We start from the raw sequence: 20,466 nt of genomic DNA on the forward strand, positions 1-20,466 counted from the left end.
TTTTCATGTACATTTTCTTGTATTTTTTTCCTTTCTTTTTTTCAAATAAATTTTGAAAAACAAAAAACTTTCAAAAAGGCAATTAGGAACTTGTTTGCCGAATTGCAAGAAATTGGTAAATTTAGAAAATGCTTTTGAAAAAAGCTAGGGAAAAAATATCGAGAAAAAAATACAGAAAATCGATGTTTATGGTTATCATAAATACATTCAAAATTAAATACATGGAATTCAAAGTTCTTATTTTTTCAAACTTAATTTTTTTTTTTAAATCCAATTTTAGGAATTGTTCTTTTTCTTTTTTCATTTCGCTGTCTTTCTTTTTTATTTATTTATTATTATTATTTTTTTTTTTTTTACTAATTACTAATCTTTGGGTCATTTCTTCTTTTACTGCCCACTGCCTTCTTACAATGTGTTTTTTTTTAATTAATTAATCAAGCCAGTTTGCTCATGTTTCAAAGGGTTAACCTTAATTATGGATAACACTGAACTGGAAAAAAAGTGAGACTTTTGCTTTTCTGCAATAATTTATCACTCTATTTTTCAAAATTCAGCATTTGGGCTTTAACTTTTCTTTACATCACAGTGAAGTGAGCTATTTCTCTATGCTTCTTGCAGTTACTCTGGGGGCCCCTGGGAGCCCCCCTGGGGATGCAGCCCATTGCCATGTTCCATTGCTCCATGCCAGAGCTGCCACAACACAGCGGCTGGTTAAGGGTGATTGAGAGAATGCGGCAATCTATTGGCTGCAGGCTTAGTAAATTTCAGGCGGTGTAGTCCAATGGCGAGCTCGAGCTCGAGCTCGAGAGGGAGAGAGAAAGAGAAAAAGAGAGAAAGAGAGAGAGAGAGAGAGAGAGACCTGGTTTCTCTTAACACTAATCTTGTCCTCGCAATACACTCGCTCTATGAGAGCAATTAGATTCAGCACCGTTTCCAGTGCCTCTGCAATGACTCATTGAAACATCTTCTGCGCTGATAAAGCCGCATCTCTATTCCCCCCCTCCCCTCCCTCCCCTCCACCTCCACCACACACACATACATACATACACACACGCACACGCACGCACGCACGCACACACACACACACACACACTCACAGGACGTATAGCTCGGGCTACCTTCATCGGGACTGCGCTTTCTTACTTTGGATTTGCAGAGCAGCAGGGCTGGACTTTATTGTGGTTTTTCTTCTCTTCTCCCCCCATCCCTCCACCACCCCCATGTGGTGTGTGTTTTCGCCTCAAGTCAGGACTTACATAAAAGAGTGAGACGGTCGGAGACGCAGGCTGAGGTAAGTCGCGCGCTGCCGGGCTGGATGTGATGCTTGGAGATTTTTTGTCCTCCGGATGGAAACAGACAAAATTTATAGACAATCGGCTGGATTTCTGTGTTGCTTTTTGACCCCCCTTTTTTCCTCTTCCTCTTCTTTTTCCCCACCTCCTCCTTCTTATCTTGTCCGGACGCGTCTCGCAAGGGAACACAATCCACAAGGGATTTAACCATACATTTGTGCGCATTATTCTATTCTTCTAATTTTTAAAGCGGAACCTGTGCGTAAAAAAAAAATGATGGAAAACACCTCCGCGCCGGCAGATTATTGCGCACTTTCATGCAAAATATTTGTGCAAGCAAATCTTATTCATTGTGAGTGTAAATCTGCTTTTTTAGGGGGTGCAAACTCAAAAGCAACAGCTCGGTTAACTTTAACGCGCGGCGGACACACAAGAGGAGACGCGTTTTATGATCTGACATTACGTTTCTGCCTCCACACGACATAGCGTTTAACCCCCCCCCTCCACCTCCCCAATTACACACCTGCGTTTTTCTCCCCATCACAACTCTTGAGTCGGTGCAGCAGAGATGTTCCAGCGAGCATCCCTCCGCGCGTATAGCTATCCGAGCAGCCACAAGATGGTGGTGTAGATATCTGGATGAGGATTTTGAGGGGAAAGAAAAAAAAAGAAGAAGGGTGGGGGGATGGGGGTGGAGAGAGGGAAAGTGGTGCCTTGCATGAATTTTACAGCTCCACCGCTGCTAATGCTGTGATTTTCAGCTTGTGTTCACACTGGGTGGCATTCACACGCCCCCCCCCTCTCTTCCCAGAGAGGTGCAGCTTCACACAACATGCTTTGACCTTGTGTGTGTGTGTTTGCACAAAAACCGGCTGCAACATGGAAATTGGCTCCCGCGGCACACGTGCGTTAAAGTCTTTGAGAATGCAAAAATGCGGACGAGCGTTCGGGAAAAAGGTGAAGTGTGACCTCTTTTGCTTTTCAAACCCGCTCTTGGACAAGCAGATATGATCATAAATTCATCTTTAATGGAGTGTATTAGCAAAAAAAAAAAAAAAAAAAAAAGGTTAACATGTTCCTCCAGTGAGCTTCTGCTGCAAAACGACAACCCGCCTTCCTTCAGCACAGAAGGGGGAAAAACCAACCAGGTGTAGCATTCACACGAGGGTGGCTGTATGAGACGTTTGAAGATTATGGTAATTCTTACTGAGTTGTTTGACGGTGATTTGAGAGAGCTGGACGTGTCCAATTTCTAGGAATCTGCATGTTCGTACTCCAGTTTTGTGTCCGATAAGTCGTGTTTTTCAATTGTTTCCCCTCTTTCGGCTTTGGCCTTTGCACGTTTTTCGACAAACTGCGCACTTCAGCCAGGATGAAAGTCATGTCATTTCAAGTCAAACATCCACAACACAGCTCCATAATCCACTCCTCCTGAATGTCCCCTGTAATATTGAGGATTCTGGGAACATGTCAGGGGACGAATGCAGGAAATTGGTTTTTATTGTTTTGTCGGGGAGTAATCTTTAGTGAGAGTGGGCGCCTTTAAAATATGCACTCACGGTTTTGCCTTTAAGTTTTTTTTTTTCATTTCTAATTCCACTGATCTGGTCTTGCCTTTTTATATGACAAAATGGGAGTCTTTTAAGGGTGAAAAATGTGATAGATTGGCCGAAATGTTATTGCATTTGAATTGATTTGTCGTTTTGCTCATTGTGCTTTGCATTTCAATACATTTGCACTGCAGGCCCATCCATCGCACGGTACATCAAGATATTCTTCTGAGGGGTCAGGGATGACATGCAGATGCTGAGCAGGCAGTTGTTTGCTGATCTGTCCAAACACATGGTCGACAGGGACAAACAGCAGGAGCTGTGGAGCGTGTTCTTTCGGCCTACTGTTGATAGATTTGATTGATAGATTTGATTGTGCAAGCAGGAGAAAGAAGAAATAAGTTGCGTCTGGTTGTTTGACTTGGCTGAGATTTGCGACAATGACGCGGGCCAGTTTTGTTGGCCCGATTCTGGCTGCCAGCACTGGACCGTTACCAAAAATGACCTGGCCCGGCATCGGCCCAAACTCTGCATGCCGGAAGAAATAAGTTAGGTTGCGTCCGGTTGTCTGACTCTGCTGAGATTTGGGATGAATGACCTTCCAGAATTGCATCAACTAAACTGACCTGATTCTAGCTGCCGTAATCAGGAACGACCTGGCCCGGCGTTGGCCCAAATTCGGCATGCTGAAAAAACAACAGCAACAACTTCTGGCTGTCCGTCTCAGCTGAGACTTGGGATGATCGACACCTGAGCGTGGGTGTCGAAACAGACCCGTTTCCTGCTGTCGACATTACCATCATGTGACTGTTACCAAAAATGGCCTGGCCCAGAATCGGCCCAAACTCGGCATGCCGGAAGAAATAAATCAGGCTGCGTCTAGTCGCCGACTTAACTGAGACTTAAGGTGAATGACGCCATAATTGGGCCAAATAAACTGCTTGATTTTGGCTACCACACCACTGTCACAGGGCCATTATCCAAATGACCTGGCCCATTATCGGCCCAAACATGCCGAAATACATAAGTTGGGTCATGACCGGATGTCTGACTCAGCTAAAAGTTGGGGTGAATGACGCTCTAGAATTAGACCAAATAATTCCAGCTGCTGACACGGCCATTGAGGGATCATTATCAAAAATGACCTGGCCCAGCCTCGGCCCAAAGTCGGCATCGCCGGAGAAATAAATCAAGTCATGTGTGGTTGCCATGACTCGGCTAATACTTGGGATGAATAACGGCTAAAATAAACTGTACCAAATCCAGCTTCTTACACTGCCAGCGTTATGTTTATTAAAGTATCGAAATCGAAATAAAAATGACAGATTTGCTTATTTTGTTGTACTTGGAGAAGTTAAAGTTGTAAAATTCTATGTTTTTTGAAAAATGTGTCAGTACTATTTTTTTTTACTACATAAGTTGCATGTGATTGGCATTTTTTGGCATGAGCTTGTATTTATGGTGATTCTGCCTCTGAGCTGGGACACAAACTGGTTTTGCAAACGTGTTTCTGGAGACTTAAAGATTATTGAGAGCTTGTTTTTATCACATGCTGCTTTCTGGAGCTAATTTTCTTTTTTTTTTGGTCAATCTGTTGGACCAGAGGTACACTGGGGCCTCTTGAGTGCACTTCTGCTGTGACATTAGGGCAAGCATGAAGCGTGGCGGTATCATAGTAACGGTGTGTTCACACAGATACAAAGAGGCCGTCTCTTGCAAAAGCCTAAATCTTGCAGGTGTGTTTGGATAAAGGCAAACAGTTTACATATTTAGCCAAGAAATTGGGTTTTCATTTTCATTGTTGCACTTTACTGGCACGCGAGGGGGTGTTTGGTAGGTTTTTAGTGTTTGAAAGTTGAGCAAATTTAATATTTTTCTTTAAAAAAAAGAGGGGACATTGCAACTTAAAGCTTAACAAGCAAGAAATTTGTGGGAAAAAAAAATAGTTACGAGAAAATTAACCAAACCAAACCGAACCGAAGCAAAAAATGCAAAAAAAAAGTTAAAATAAAAAGGTTAACAGAAAGTTTTTTTCTTGTGTGTGTAACATTTAAAATAAATTAAAAAAAAAACCCAATATATCCTAATAATTAGAAATAAGGTTTTCTGGACATTTTTTCCTGGCATTTAAAAAAAAAACCTAAAAATAAAATAAAATAAATAAATAAATTCTTCCTTTTACTAATTTCTTTTAATTTTTGGGACATTTATTGCCAAATCGTTTATTGCCCCATTAGAAAGAAAGGGTTTAACAGCTTGAAAAGTGATGTCAGTTGGGGTTTTAATGGGTTAAGTGATGTGTTTCCATGCAGCATTTATTCCTTCATTAATTCAGGGTAGCTTGTTCAAGTTTTGTTGTGATATTTGGATGAATTTTTTGACTGAATGCACTCATTGTAGTTTTGATTTGCTCAAAGTTCTTTTTGGGTTCCAGTTTTCTAGCATTTATAACAGCCTATACGGAACTGCATTGCGTCTTTTTTTTTGTTTTAAGGCCACCTTATGAGGCACATTGTCATGTTTTAGCTTCCAAAGGGACTTTTTAAAGGGCACTTTTGGGCCTTTTTTGAAAATTTAACATGGGTGCACTGATGAGGTTGCATTGGCACATATGTCCCCTGAGTCCACCGGATTTGTCGATTGTTAGTCCTGCACATCAGAGGACATCTGCAAGTTCAAACTTCCCCACATTGTGTCCCCTTTTACCCCTTTCCTACCAGCATTTAAGCAGCTCCGTTCTGCTTTCAACTCATATTGAACAATGCAGAGCTTTCTGACCTAGAAAAATACCCCAAAAATGGGTATTCAGCTGGAAACAAAAGCAGCAGATTTTCCTTGACCTAAAGTACGATGACAAAAAGTGGTCAAATTCAGGCTGGAAAGAGAGGATCGAGAAGGCAATAATAGAGACGTGAAGTCGGAAAAAAAAGAGCATGATAATAATAGATGGTCGGCACATTTTTAAATTGCAAACATGCAATAATCTTTTTTTTTTGTTTTTGTACATCATGAAAAAAAATCATGCACAACATATATGCATCTTATACAGCAAAGCAGCAGATTTATCTTATTGCAGGAGTGCATTAGTGTTAGCCTCCAATTATAATACACATCTGCAAAGAAGTGATGCAAAGTGTTGTGGTGCAACTGATGCTTTAGAAGCACAAACAGAATATGTATATATGCACAATGTACTGTTTATGTAAATTTAACAATTATCAGCTGCTGTGTGTCTGTGACATTTCATAGTTAGGAGAACGGGGGGTGCCTGGATCATTTTATAATGATTGAAATGCAAATGACAGCAAGCCCCCGTCATTGGTATTCATAAGACATATCTCCTATAATCATTAAGAGTGAGAACAATGTTCGCAATCTCCTGTGTGCTGCTGCCAAGGAGAGCGGCGGAGCACGCCCTGCATTCAGCCCGAGCTGTCTGAAGGACAGTTTATCATAAAACAGCACATTATTGCAAACACCGCACACTGTGTCAATCTATCACGGAAACATTTACAAGCATATAACCGCAGGTGAACAATGAGCATCAGTTTCACCTGTGCAAAGTGTCGCCGCATTTAACCCCTTTACTGCCAGATGCTGCTGTGTGAGGTGACTACAAACGGCCGCCGATATTCTTCAGAGCCGCTCTTCAGTTTCATCATTATGTAACCACTCTTGTAGGCAAACAGCCAGTGATGAACAGCCCGTGATTGTACTCAAACACTAAACAAAATGATGGGCTCAAGGCAATTTGTCTCCTGTTGCCAGGATATCTATATGCAGTGATATTAGCATAATTGGAAAAGAGTTTGTTTCCATACAATGCATTGTAAATTACTGGAGCGAATCAATAAGCACAAAGTGTATTTATTTGTTAACATTTTGGGATTTTTATCTCTTTGAACCCTGAGCAAGTGTGTTTGATTTATTTCAAATAATTGCAATAAGGCAATGAGCTAAAAAAAAACATAATAAAAATATGACCCAAAGAATTATAATAAATTAGTAAAAATTTACAAGACAAATATCTAAAAGTTAGTTTAAAAAAAGGAAATGATTTGGAAAAAAATGCTTTAGAATAAAAATTAGAATAAAAGTTATAAGAAAATGACCTGAAAATCTGTTCAAAAACACAAAAGCATAAAAGAAAGTTGAAAAAAAGAAGAAGAAATTACCTTTGGAAAAGTGCTTTGTAATTTTGTAACATATAACATTTCAAATATGCAATTTTGATCATTATGAATATTGATTTTCCCCAGCAATTTCCCCAAGCTTTTTAGAAATAATTTTCAAAATCTACTAATTTATTGCAGTTTGTCAAATATTTATAACTTAGTTGCTCGTTGCCTTTTTCCCACCTTTTTGAAAGAAATAACACCAATTTGCTTCTGGTTCAAAGGTTTAAATACTTGTGAAAGGCGTCTGAAAGCAGCACAAGACGTGATGTCATTCCAGGTTTTAAAGGGTTAAACTTGTGGCTCAAAGCATTTAGGTGAAGTGGTTTGAAAGAAAATCAGTTTTCCTCATTAATATGCAAATGTGTATAATGGAATCAGCGTTTAGAGGAGAAGCTGGCGGGTAACTGTGAAGATTTATTATGTTCTATTCTTGGGCTCCTGCCTTCACTAACCTGTGGCCATAATAACACTAAACACCACTAATGTAAGTTTCCTGTACTTTTGCAATACTTGAATTGTACTATGTAAGGATAAGTATGGCATTGTTCTCAATTTCCCATAAAAAAAGATCTAAACCAGTATTATTTTAGTCTGTCTGGCTCTGTGTGTCTCTCGGCTCCAGGTTTATGTTGTTCTAAGTGTTTTAGTGACTAATTCCAGCATTTATAGAATCCAAAATGTAAGAATTTAAATGTGATTAGGCCAATAAAATAAATGAATACACAAATAACTCAGCATTTCTGCCCCATTATAATATTCCTGGCAGGGTGGCTGGATTACCAACTGGTCAAAATGGGCAACTGCCCCAGACCCTCCAGGGATCTAAAGCTCCAGGTCCATCATGCAATCAGTGTATGGTAATTAAATTAACTGCAAGTGTGTCCGTTAATGCTGTATACACCACTAAAGCATGTTATGAACTGAAATGATAGGGGCCTTAAAGAGTAATTAAAACTCTGGGCTTGAGAGCGTGAAACACGTTTCAATAATGGCAGCCGCCTTTTCGTGCCACCTCTTGATCCACAGCCCCTCCCTGCCGCACACACAAAGTGTTTGGTGCGAGGGTTGCGATGGGGCGGCGACAGAGGGTCTGGTTGGTGATGAAAGCAGCCTCTTGCTACTATCAGCGTAAAGCAAAATTCAATTGCAATAGCAGGTTTCTAACCATGCATATTCATACACAAGATGTAGAATTTCAATACTTTGCACTCAAATGTTGAGCACTGGACCTGAATCAATTAACAACACCACTAAATGCCCATATATATTGCTTTTCAACTAAAAAAAATGTGATTTGGGGATTTAGTTACTCTTAAAAGAAAAAAGGAGAAAGAAAAAAGCTTAATCAAGCTACCACTAAATCCGTACCATTATTAAAAATGATTTAATTATTCTAATTGAAGTGCTATCTGCCGAAACAAATAGAATAATATTAAAACAGAGTATGGTAGTTCTTAAACACTAGTTATGGCCCTGTTGAAGACTCCACATACAGTAGTAAAAATGTGCCTGCATGTCCATGCAATAATTCCACTCTGTGATATGACTTCACAGTCAGTTTAATCAATACATGAACAACTCTGTCCCAGACTCTGCCACTCCATTAATTTGGTGGACTCACACCCTGTTTTCTTTAGTTCTGAGTTCCACCATGGTAATGCTCAATGTGGACATATTTCTTAGATGTTATGGCCCTGCCATTACCAATATTAAATATGTCAAAAGCCTAAACTAATATTATTTTTCCGTGCTGTCACATTGAAAGGTTTTGAAATGTATAGATTTGTAGATCCGAGGGGCTGTAAGAGAGATTGTTTGAATGATTCAGAACAATATTTTTCCCAAAGCTTAAGGCTGCAAGGACCTTGGCTTTTGCAGAGAAAGTGTGTGCTCTGTTTTGCTCACTGCTAAAGGTCAGTCAAAACTTTATCTTTTAATCTCGGTTGTCAATGAACAGCTTCTCCCACACAATGTAGGCATATTTGTCCTTCAAGTTTGTTAATTTCAAGTTAAAAGTTAATGCCATCTTTACAATATTTTTTTGAAATATTCCATTTCAGAGAAGCTGACATTGGCAATGAAAATCTTAGATCTTAGGCTCTCAGTGCTTTTTGAATATACAGTATATTAAAAAAGAGAGAGGATGTAAGGCATAAAATATGCAGATGTAGAGTTGTCTAGGTCATGGTAATTCTGAGTGGTATAACGTAAGCAACCGGACTTGCTTGAGTTTCTTGAAGACATTTCCCCTCTTGTCTGAGCATTTTCTTCTGTTCTAACAGATTGGTCGGGAGTCAAAGGTTTTAGTCCCGTGTGGTTGTGAACCCTCATAGAGTGGTTGAGGTCACAGCGAATGGCACAGCACAGCAGAGCCTCCTCAGGTCAAGACTCAGCTGTCCAATTACATCTGAAGCAGAGTGGACATTCCTTCGAGGATACAACATGCACATCTTGGTCAGAGAAGACAGATGGTTGGAAACAAATTATCGCCGTCAAACTGAAAGGAACCATGGAATCTGAAACTCAGAGCTTATATGTAACCTCAACGACTCTGTAAAGCTGGTGATACACTACGCGACTTTGGACAGGATTTTCTATAGGATTCACAAGATGTGATAAATAAAACGGAGGTCAGTCGGTTAGTGTACACTCCCTGTCTTTTCAGAATTTTTTAGGATTCTGAAAGTAATGTAGTGTATCCTCACCTTTAGGGTTAGAACTGAAGAAGCCACTCTAATGAGAGGTGAAACATCTTCAAGAAACTCAAGCAATTCCAGTCGCCTATGATACTGAACCTAAAAGACATAGAATACTTAAGAGTTGGCATAAAGTACAATGTAGATATTGAAAATATTTGTCCTTGGTCCTTCTACAACTTTGGAGTTGAAGGATGAGTTGGTTAAAATCGTCAGCGACTGTGAAAATTCCATCCAGTTGCTTGGACATTTTTTGAATTTGTATTCTTGTGTCCTGTGGGCTCTGAACAAGATCAGCCTATCCAGAGCTGAGTGAGCCTTAATCACATCTTATGCGCTTTATTTTCCTGTGACAGGACATTAGCCAGAAGGCTTGGTAAGGGAGAAGCTCTCGGCCCAAATGGGGTCAGCCTCGCCCTGATGCCAGCTCTCCTCCCTCTCTTCATCCTGTGATTTCGGTTTCATTTCTCCCCTCTGATCTGACCGTGCGCTTGGTATATGCCATTAGTGAGGATCCTCTTGCGGTCTGCTGCATTCAGTCTAAACCCTACACAACTTCTCCTGATGTTGATAAGTGCTTCTGTATCTTTGAAAAGTCTTGCTTCAGCAGAAGGAGCCATGGAGTTGAAAAATGAAAAAAAGTATATTGCAAAGAGTAGCAAGAATTTGATGAGCCACTATCTGCCGAATCTACATGCGCCACCGTCATCATAACAACAATACATAAAGTGACAATACAATAGTGACTGTGTCTCTCTCTCAACTATCATTTCCCGGTTGAAGAAACCTGATCTGAAAGTGTTTTTGTCTGAAGTGTAAACCACCACAGAAACATCAGCTGAAAAATAGATTTATATACGATGACCTGACACTGAAACCCTGTAGCATCACAGTGACACTTGAGCCGTCTGTAGTCACAGGTGCAACCAGCCAAATATCAAAAGTAGCATATTATGGGTATTATGTTCTCATCTATGTGTCCGTGGTGATAACCATGAGTTTCCCCTCTGCAGTTTTTTGGTGGAACTCAATTCAATAGTCTATTCATTGCATTCTTAACTATTTCAGCTTTGCAGTGTATTCTGGGTATTCTCTTTTCAAACTGAAAGAAGCAGCAGGCTGCTCGGCCTCTGAGTAGTTCTGAAAGAGCACTACAAGGACATTTTTCTGAAAAATTCAGAGAGGAGAGCAGCAGTAAGAGACATTTAAGGAAGTATTTTTCCTCCCGATAATATTTCTAAGGGCTTGTTTACTGCAGCCTCGGGAAACACTTTGTTCCTCTCATTGCCGTCTCCACAACGTTGTTAGCAAAGCTGAAATGAGGAGACATTTTACCCCCAGTTTTTGCCACTTGTCAGCAGATGTCATTATCGATTATTACCATGGAAACACAGCTGCTAACTTAGGGATGAGCCTGAAGGTAGAATGGAAAACTGTTTTGGTTTAAAGGGTTGCTTTATCCAATTTACAAGCTACATAAATAAATGGATAAATAAATTAAATCTAGATAACCTTTGCTAAGTTTGAGTAATTTCCTTAAAGGGCTGTTCAGTAACGTTAATAAGTTGGGTTTTTTGTCAGCTTAAAGGTGCTTTGCTGTGTACAGAAGACCAGTTATATTTAGTTTTTCACAGTGTATATTGCTGCGGACAAATAAACATATTGTTTCTTCTTTGCCTTTGTGCTGGCACATTACTACGTCTTTTGGCCTTTTTATTTTAGAAACCATTGCGAAACCATCGTCAGAAATGTTTACCACATCCTGACCTTTATGTACATCCATGTGCACAATATTCAAACTAAATGAGGACTTTTTTTTTTTTTTTTGAAGTCTTCACCACCACCTTACATGTAAAGGAGGCAGGAAGGAAGCATGAAAACATTATAACTTAACTTTCAAAGTCTGATTAAGGGTTAAAAAATGTCAAGGAATGTAATCTGGGTGTGCAGAACTGTCCAAAATTAATGTTGGATGACATAACTTTATAAGTGTACAATGCTGCGTAAAGATTAAAAAAAACAAAGATATCCATATTGTCTGCCTTATTCCAAAGTTGTCAAATACAGCCACTTTTTGGCTTTTTACCACTGTGGCAGCATGATACGCCAACAAGGATGGTCAGTTGAGAACACGGCCTGTTGCGTCCATATGATACGTAGCAGGCTGGTATCAGGTTGAAACACTGCTGGTAACGATGTAATATCAGAAGCACCGAGGTCCCTATAGGATGCAGGAGTCCGATATTCGCTTTTTCTCCGATTGTTATGTTTGTTTTCTACGCCTTACCATGTGCCTTTTTTCCCTAAACCTAACCATCTGTGCTTTGTTGCCTAAACATAATACAATGTAATCCCACCATGTGCTTGTGTTGACATCATGGTCGCAGCTTTTGGAACGTCAATAGCGTACGCATAAGGATACCTGGCGTGTAATATGTAGAAATGGAACTCCACTGCAAAGTGGCAACATGTTATGACTAGGAACAAAAAACGTGTTGTATCGACATTCATGCACATGATGATCGCTACCCTCCCACTCACCCTCTGATGGCTTTTTCCAACTACAGCCTGACACATAATAAAAATTGTTGTGCTTTTTGGGTGCTCCAGCTCATGTTACCACCCTATTACAGCACATGCTGCTGTGTTGAGGCGGATTTTCGAGTGCACAGCCATTTTCTTCTTGTCTGAGCCGCTGTGTTTCAGGGCAGACAGGCCTACATGACAGATCCTTGCAGCCGCAGTCAGTAACAGCTTGAATCCTTTCTGTTCTCTTCCACTAATCCATGCTGGAAAAGTGTTTAGTTTAAAAGTCTTGCTTGCGAAGATTGGCATGTACTTTGACTCTATTAGCACAATTCCACTCGTGCATTCATGTTGCTTTTTCATTTATATTCGATATCAGAACGGAGTCAGTGCTGGGCAGCGTGATAATTCATAATTGATTTGGCCTGACTTTGAGTGGCATGCTGTGAGATCTGAGTGAAAGGGTAATTAATCAACAGTTTTGAACTGGAATTGTCAGGTGTGAGACTTTATCCATCCAAACCACTTCCAATACAAAAATATATACATTTGAGAAATATCTCAGGACCTAGGGGCGGTGGAATGAAGCGAGAGCTCAATCAGGAAATTGAATCTAGTTTTGACCATGAGACCATGAGACCCCTCCAAGCCCGCAGAGCAGATTTCTAAATTAGGGGGATTTCCAAAATCCCCTCACTGAAGAGACAATTAACTGACTGCAATTTATTCCAGCTGATCTCAAAACACTCCACTGGTTTTTGAATGATTGCTTCAAAAACTCGCCCCCAAAAAATTAATTCATTGTCAACTCTTGAGAAGAGATTGAGTATTTAAATTATGCACATGATCACATTCTGAGTGGCTCAAATTCTGAATAAAACATTACTGGCCTTAGGTTTTTTTTTTTTTTTAAGTCTATTGACACGTGTATAAAGACAGGCAATACGAATTTCAAAAGTTTGAACACTGTACTGGAGAGGTCAGAAGACAAAAAAAAAAGGCTGATGCGAAAATAAGTAAGTGAATAAATTTCAAAACTGAGAAATTGAGAATTGAGAAATAAAATGACAAAGGACATCACAAACTACCTAAAAGCGATCCAAATGACTACAAAAAGACACAAAACAATCACAAGGAGAAACAAAACGAAGACGCTGAGATATAAAACGACAAAGGACAACACAAATTATCTAAAAGAAACCCAGTCGACTACAAAAAGACACAAAAAAAACACGAGCAGACACAAAGTGAAGACAATGAGACATAAAACGACAAAGGACAAGACAAATCACCTAAAAGAGACCCAATCGACTATAAAAAGACACAAAACAATCACAAGAGACACCAAGCGAAGACATTGAGACATAAAATGATAAAGGACAACACAAATTACCTAAAAAAAACCCCAATCAATTACAAAATGACACAAATCAACCACAAGCAGACACAAAGTGAAGACATTGAGACGCATAATGACAAAAGACAACACAAACTATCTAAAAGAGACCAAATCCACTACAAGAAGACACAAAAAAAAAAAACACGAGCAGACACAAAGTGAGGACATTGAGACATAAAATGACAAAGGACAAGACAAATCACCTAAAAGAGACCCAATCGACTACAAAAAGACACAAAACAACCACAAGGAGACACAAAATCATGGCAAGGATGCACAAAATACCCAAAGAGTATTTATGTCTTGCTTCTACGAAGGAGAGGTAAAGGGGCCCTTTGTATATCCGTGCCTAGGGGCCAATTGTCTCATTATGGAAGTAACACTGTCTGTGACATTGTCTGGCGTTAGAGTACAATGGCTCACCTGCTTCTGTATAAAGACAAGTGGATTTGCATAATTAGTGATGATGCATAATCATTTTGTCTTTGTCTTGCAGGCTATCCCATCAAGCTGGAGCCAAGGTAACCAACGAGCATCCGAGGCGTTCTCCTGTTCGGGACAGGGGAGTCGTACAGAAGCCGTCTACCTCCATGCCGGCTCTCAGGATGGGGAGCTCTGAGAAAGCTGCTTTGTTTGGCTGGGGCTCCTTCGCTCAGCTCACGGTCTGAAGAGGAGCGGGAAGCATCTCGGTGGAGGGGCAGGGGGGGCGAGGGCGGATCATAACCACGACCTGCCAGGCCCAGGCTCAGCACAGCAGGAGTATGTCAGCGCCGGGAGGCCCTTCGTGGATGTGTTGCTCTGCAGCCAAGGTCAACCTTCTGCTGTGGATGGGGCTGGCGTCCATCTGCGTGGCTGCCGTTCAGACCCAGCAGCACCCGGTGGTCACCACCAATTATGGGAAATTGCGTGGAGTGAAGGTTACATTACCCAATGAGATCCTGGGACCGGTGGAACAATATTTGGGGATCCCGTATGCGCTAGCCCCAACGGGGGAGCGGAGGTTCCAGCCACCGGAGCCGCCCATGTCCTGGCCGGGCATCAGGAATGCTACCCAATTTGCTCCGGTTTGTCCTCAGTTCTTAGAGGACCGCTTTTTGCTCAATGATATGCTCCCTGTGTGGTTCACCGCCAACTTGGATACAGTGGTAACCTACGTGCAGGAGCAGAGCGAGGACTGCCTTTACCTGAACATCTATGTCCCCACAGAGGACGGTAGGTCAACTGATTGTGTCTCTTGTCCTTCTTCTGTCTTTTACCGCTTCTTGTATGTCTTTGTTGTAGTTCTTCATGTAAATGTTTGCAGTATTTTACTGAAAGTCTCAATCATTTTCCACTCAAAATAAGTAGTGTAGTCCTTGAAGGTGAAGTACTTCGAACAAAGCCGCACTGGACTGCCCCAGATTCATTGTAAGGTCATTTGATAATTGGAATTTTTTTGGGGCGAATACCCTTGTCCAAATTTCTATATAAATGGAAATGACTTGGTCTTTTACTTTAGGCATTTTTTTTTCTTAACTAGACAAACAAATAGCCAGAATCGATCAAGGGACTTTATGGTTCTATGGTTTGGCCAACAGGAACCTCGATCTCCTGCGTTTTTGTCAAATCTCGGTAAAATCTGGTGTCATAGCTAAAATATTTTACTTGATTCTTTATCAAGATCTTGCAAATAGTGCCCTGCGTGATTATGACTGCCTAATTGTGATTATATGAGCCGATTTTGTGTAATCAATGGATGCAACAATCCCACAGAATCGCGCAGATGTTAGATTTTGGTTGGAATGAAAATAGGGTCGGCGATATTTTAAAATGTCTAACATTTAAAATATAATTTAATAATAATTTTAAGTTTGTGGACGTTGCAAACTTTGGGTTTTGTTCTCCATACTTTAAACTAACTGTTATTCTTTGGTCAAGACGACGTTGACGTGAGGCGTTTGAAAGACGGAGTTTGGTTACTTTTTGCAGCTCAAAAAGAACAAAACATCAGTGTCGTGTGTTGTTTGTGTTAATTCGGAAGTACATGTTTGAGGACTATATTACCTGGTGTGACAGACCGTTCCTATGGACAGTTTTGCTTTTGCATAGTCATGCTTAGGTGATGAAATAAACATTTTTGAACAGTTTCAGATTGAACAGTGACCTCTTGCATATAGAGTTATAAAAAATTGTTGCAATCTTTCCAGTTTTGTTTTTGCACAACAATGTTCAGGCATTGAAATAATCAGATTTGTACCTTTTTAACACTTGTGACTATCAAAAATAAACCCATTGTGGTTATTTGTTGAAAAAAAAAAAGCATGATTATGGAACTGATAATAGGCAGTGGGTGCTTGAGAGTAATTCGATTTTTCTTTTTTAAATTGCGTTTTGATTGGAAACTGGCACATTTTCTACATTTAATATTTTTGCTCCTCTGTTGTAATTTTAGTTTTTTGGTTAATAGTTATGCCCCCCGTTTTTTCATGAACTCATCACAATGCTGTTTCCATCTGCATATATGAAGAACTTGTTTATTTTTACTTTTTATTTTATCAGCCTACCAGCTGTCAATCACACACTCAGACTTTAGACTCTGAGAGAAAAGGGAATATTTCTGACATTTCCCCAAACAGCTGTCATTCTTCCTGTTAATAATAAAAAGCAAGAGAAAGCAAAAAAATATATAAATAATAATAAAAAAAAAAAAAAGCTCTTCTGATTTGCTATTTTCAGCAGACTTTATTGGACAAAACTGCTTTCTTCTCAAAAGCTTAGAAAATGTACGGTTTAGTCAAGGACATGCGTGCTTTTTATAAGTGTTTTTCTTTCCTTTTAAATTGCGAAATGGGTCATAACCTCTTGTGATTAACAAAATAGGGAAATTAAACTTGCGTCCTTGTACGCTAATTACCTAAACTGTTGAAATATCGCTTGATTTTGACCGTGGTCTAATCAGTGAACACTTGTGCGGAGGAAACTCGGCGGCTTGTCAGAGTGCTGAGAGCCCTGTCAGTCTGCGCGGCTTTGTACTATGACTGATAAGAGCGCCGTTAAGCAAGAGTGATGTGATTTAAATAAAAAGAAGCAGAGAATGGTTCTGTATTGCTATCAGGCTGAAGGCTCCTCCATAATGGCTTGTTTTCTGCACTCCCCCTGTCTGAGTGAGCAATTGACTTGGAGTAGGTGCACGAAGCACTTTACGCACCCAGTTCCTGCAGCAGTCGCCATGTACAAGACTCAGTGTGTGCTCCGTAAAAAGCACAGTGTGTTAAACACAACCTGGAGTGGCTGGAGGTCGGGGGGGGGGAGGCTAGCCAGGCTGTTTTAGGAAGCGGCTGGGACGGTGTGTGTGGACGTCCTCTTGGAAGAGTGGAGCACATTAACCGTGTGTGTCTGGCTGAGATCTTTGACAGCTCCGTGCTAAATTTAGTCTGAGCTCTTGGGTGCATGGTAGATTAAAAAGTGCAGGAGAGGGATAATCTCACAATCCTGTGTCGGCGCACATTTGGGGGCTTTTCTCAAATGATTCAGTATCTCCAAACAAACAAACAAACAAAAAAAGTTATTATACTCCAGTAGAGACTAAGCACAATAAATCAGTGGACAGAAGTTGTGCATGTATAATGCAAATTGTTTTTGTGCCTGTTTTCTGTGCATTTTTATGTCTCCGGGTTGGCAACAGCCACTTTTAGGGAGTTTCTAAAATTTGGCACAAACGTTTACTTGGACTCAAAGATGACGTATGCTGATTTTGGTGGTCAGAGGTCAAGGTTCACTGTGATCTTGCATCTATCTTATTCTCGTGAATGAGATAGCTCAAGAATGCTTTTAGGGAATATCATACGATTTGGCACAAATGTTCACTTGGGCTCCAAGATAAATTGTTTAGAATTTGGTGGTAAAAAGTCAGGTGCACTGGGATCTTGTATCCATCTTATTCTGGTGGGCATAATATCTTAAGAATGTTTTGACAGGATTTCTTAAAATTTGGCACAAACGTCTACTTGGACAGTTACATCTTTGTGAGCCCTATATCTTAAAACCACTTTTAGGGAAATCCTTCAAATTTGGCACAAATGTTCACTTGGACTCAAAGATGACTTGCTTTACGGGAAATCTTTCAAATTTGGTGCAAACATTCACTTGGATTCAACGATGAACTAATTAGATCAAGGTCCCTTTGACCTTGACTCTGTCTCATTCTTGTGAAACAATATCTCAAGAAAACCTTGAGGGAATTTCTTCAAATGTGGCACAAATTACCACTTGGGCTCAATAATAAACTGATTAGATTTTGTTGGTCAAAGATCAAAGGTCAATGTGATCTTGTTTCCACCTCATTTTTGTGACCACAATATCTCAAGAACACCTTGAGTCAATTGTTTAGTTTGGCACAAACATCCAGGTAGACTGAGTGATGAACTGATTAGATTTTGGCGGTCAAAGGTCAATGCAACTGTGACCACAAATCCTTTTTATTCTTGTGAACACAATATCTCAAGAAAGCCTCGCGGAAATTTCTTAATTTTTTTTTGGCACAAACACCCTCTTGGACCCAAGTATAAACTGATAAGAATTTGGACACAAAAGATATATTTGGAAACAACAAAATTTCACACAAACGTCTAATAAAAAAAATTATGATTTTTTTTTCTTAATACAATATGGTAAAGGTAACATATAACATGATATTGTTCTGCAAAAACACTTTTCTGGCCATAACTTAACGTAATAAATAATGTGCAATTTGTTTATTTTGCCAAGTTTTGCCCCGACACATTTCTTTAGGCAAATTGCAGTAAATTAATTAAACGTATTGTTTTTGTAATCCCATTAAAATTTGCTCGTCTCTCGTTTATTGCTCTTTGTCTGATGAAAACATCAAAAAGTGTTTCCGAAATGGCACAAACCTTCCAGATATACTGCTGTTCAGCACGCTGGCTATGACTTTATCCATTTCCCCAACAGGGTTTTGAAAGGTTTTCATCAGCGCAGGCATTGTGAAACATGACGCACTACATTAGTCCAGGCAGTACTATGTCTCTAAGCTATTTTTAATGGCTTTTTGAAAGTAATGGGAGTCAGTGGATGCGTGTGTGTGAGTGTGTGTGTGTGTGTGTGTGGAGCTGAGGTAAACCTGTAGGAAAACGCACCACTGTGACTTCAAACTCCACTTGAAAATTACCCAAAGTGGAGTTATGAAGTGTTTACAAAACTGAAAACACGAGGCTCGCCGCACATCCCGAGCTTGGTACACGGTCCTTCTTTTTTGATAAACAAGCTCTATTTTGGTGCTTTTTATGCACTCTGGCATCTCATTTACACACATGAAATAATTTACAACTGCTATCATTAAACATTAATTGACAAGATTTGGAAAATTAATCTGTATTTTTGTTAAAAATTGAATATTTAGTCAAGTACAAGTATGGACAGATAATTATTAGACTGGGGCTTTTTTTTATTGTTATGAAGGACAAATTATTCTTCAAGATCTAGGAAGGGACTTATATTTTATATTCATGGTTTTCTATTTATTTTGCCACTAATCTTAAAAGACTTTTTTTTTTTTTTGGGTGATTTTTTAGTTATTCTTCAATTATTTTTTTTTTGGAGGATTAAAAAAGGGGGTGTCTTTGGTGATTTCTTTTCTAATTTATTTATTTGTTAAAATTTGGAACCACCCAGGGAAAGGCAGCTTTGTTTTTACATCATATTTCACACAACAGGGCAATTTGAGGTGCTTTATAGAGCAATAAAATATAAAACATAATAAAGGGGAACAGATTTACAATAAAAGGGTAGAGATAAAATATGAAAAGGTAAAATGAATTACTAAATAATTAAAGAAATTCAAAATAAAAATCACCATTAAAAAAGTAAAGAAGAGGTGCAAAGATGGGATTATTTAAAATGATGAAAAAAAAAAATCATGTTATATAAATTAAAAAAAACATTAAAATGATCCAGTCTAACTAAAATACAAATAGGCCAGAATTGCACCAAAAAAAATTAATTAATTAATTAACATATCAAAAATATCACTGGATTTTGAATTTTTAGACAGTCCTTGATCACATCAAGTGTATTATTTTTGCAAAGTATGTATATAAAAGCCTCGGACTGTTTGTAGATGTAGACAATAAACTGCAGTGTTATTTTTCTATCTCATTATTTCTAAATTTTGCAAACAGAGATATTAAAGTTTGAGAAAGCCACGGAGAAAAGAGCAATAATAATGCATCTCTACAGGTCGAGCTCAGCGGGAAATGACATGTCTATCCCAGTTCGAGCTCCCCTCGCTGCCCATCATCTTTATATCCCCCGAGTTGGCCTTTTCAGAAATCCGGTGTAATGTCAAAATATCCTGCCAGCCGAGGATCAGGGAGGGATTTATAGTTTTACTGCACCTCAAGTGGGTTGACAGATTAAGCGATGCCTATTCTTTGTCATCTGATTTGAAGTTGAAAGGGAAAATCCACTCGTGCCCGCACCGAGCATGCTCAAATGACTGTATTGTCCCACTGAATCCATTGGCTGAGCGCACAAGGTGCTGGCTGTCTGCAGCTGAAAATGCCCAAGAGCTCTTTTCATTTGTGTGCATAAAGAGAGAAAGAGGCCATGAGGATATAAATGAAGTCTGGAAGTGGAGAAAGAGAGGCTGTTTTTGGTGTGTGTGTGTGTGTGTGTGATGTTTTTTTTCCCCTAAAAGAAACTATGTATAGACTCAAAATAACCCCTCTCAATCATGTCTGTGACCCAACAGAAGCGTTTGTGGTGTATTTATCTAAAGAGACTCTGCCCTCCGCCTGGATTTTAATATTTTCAGGATGTTTATGGATG

General features: G+C 39.5%; 1 protein-coding gene and 1 long non-coding RNA gene across 4 annotated transcripts in view; one reads left to right on the forward strand and one right to left on the reverse strand.

Moving 5' to 3' along the window:
• The window catches only part of LOC148185527 (uncharacterized), a 214,197-nt gene that overhangs the window by 102,609 nt on the left and 91,122 nt on the right, over positions 1–20,466 (reverse strand). The window lies entirely within an intron of this gene.
• nlgn4xa (neuroligin 4 X-linked a) overlaps positions 1,183–20,466 on the forward strand; it is a 102,775-nt gene continuing 83,491 nt past the window's right edge. For all 3 annotated transcript variants that reach the window (XR_015775835.1, XM_088074199.1, XM_088074198.1), the window contains exons 1-2: positions 1,183–1,291; positions 14,138–14,853. Coding sequence is in view for 2 of the 3 variants with exons in the window: in XM_088074199.1 (XP_087930325.1) it covers positions 14,403–14,853 (451 nt within the window). In the remaining variant the exon portion in view is untranslated. The remainder of the gene's footprint in view (positions 1,292–14,137; positions 14,854–20,466) is intronic.

This window comes from Plectropomus leopardus, chromosome 24 (assembly GCF_026936395.1).
Source record: "Plectropomus leopardus strain MGB_pleo_1.0 chromosome 24, ASM2693639v1, whole genome shotgun sequence".
NCBI classification, from domain to species: Eukaryota; Metazoa; Chordata; class Actinopteri; order Perciformes; family Serranidae; genus Plectropomus; species Plectropomus leopardus.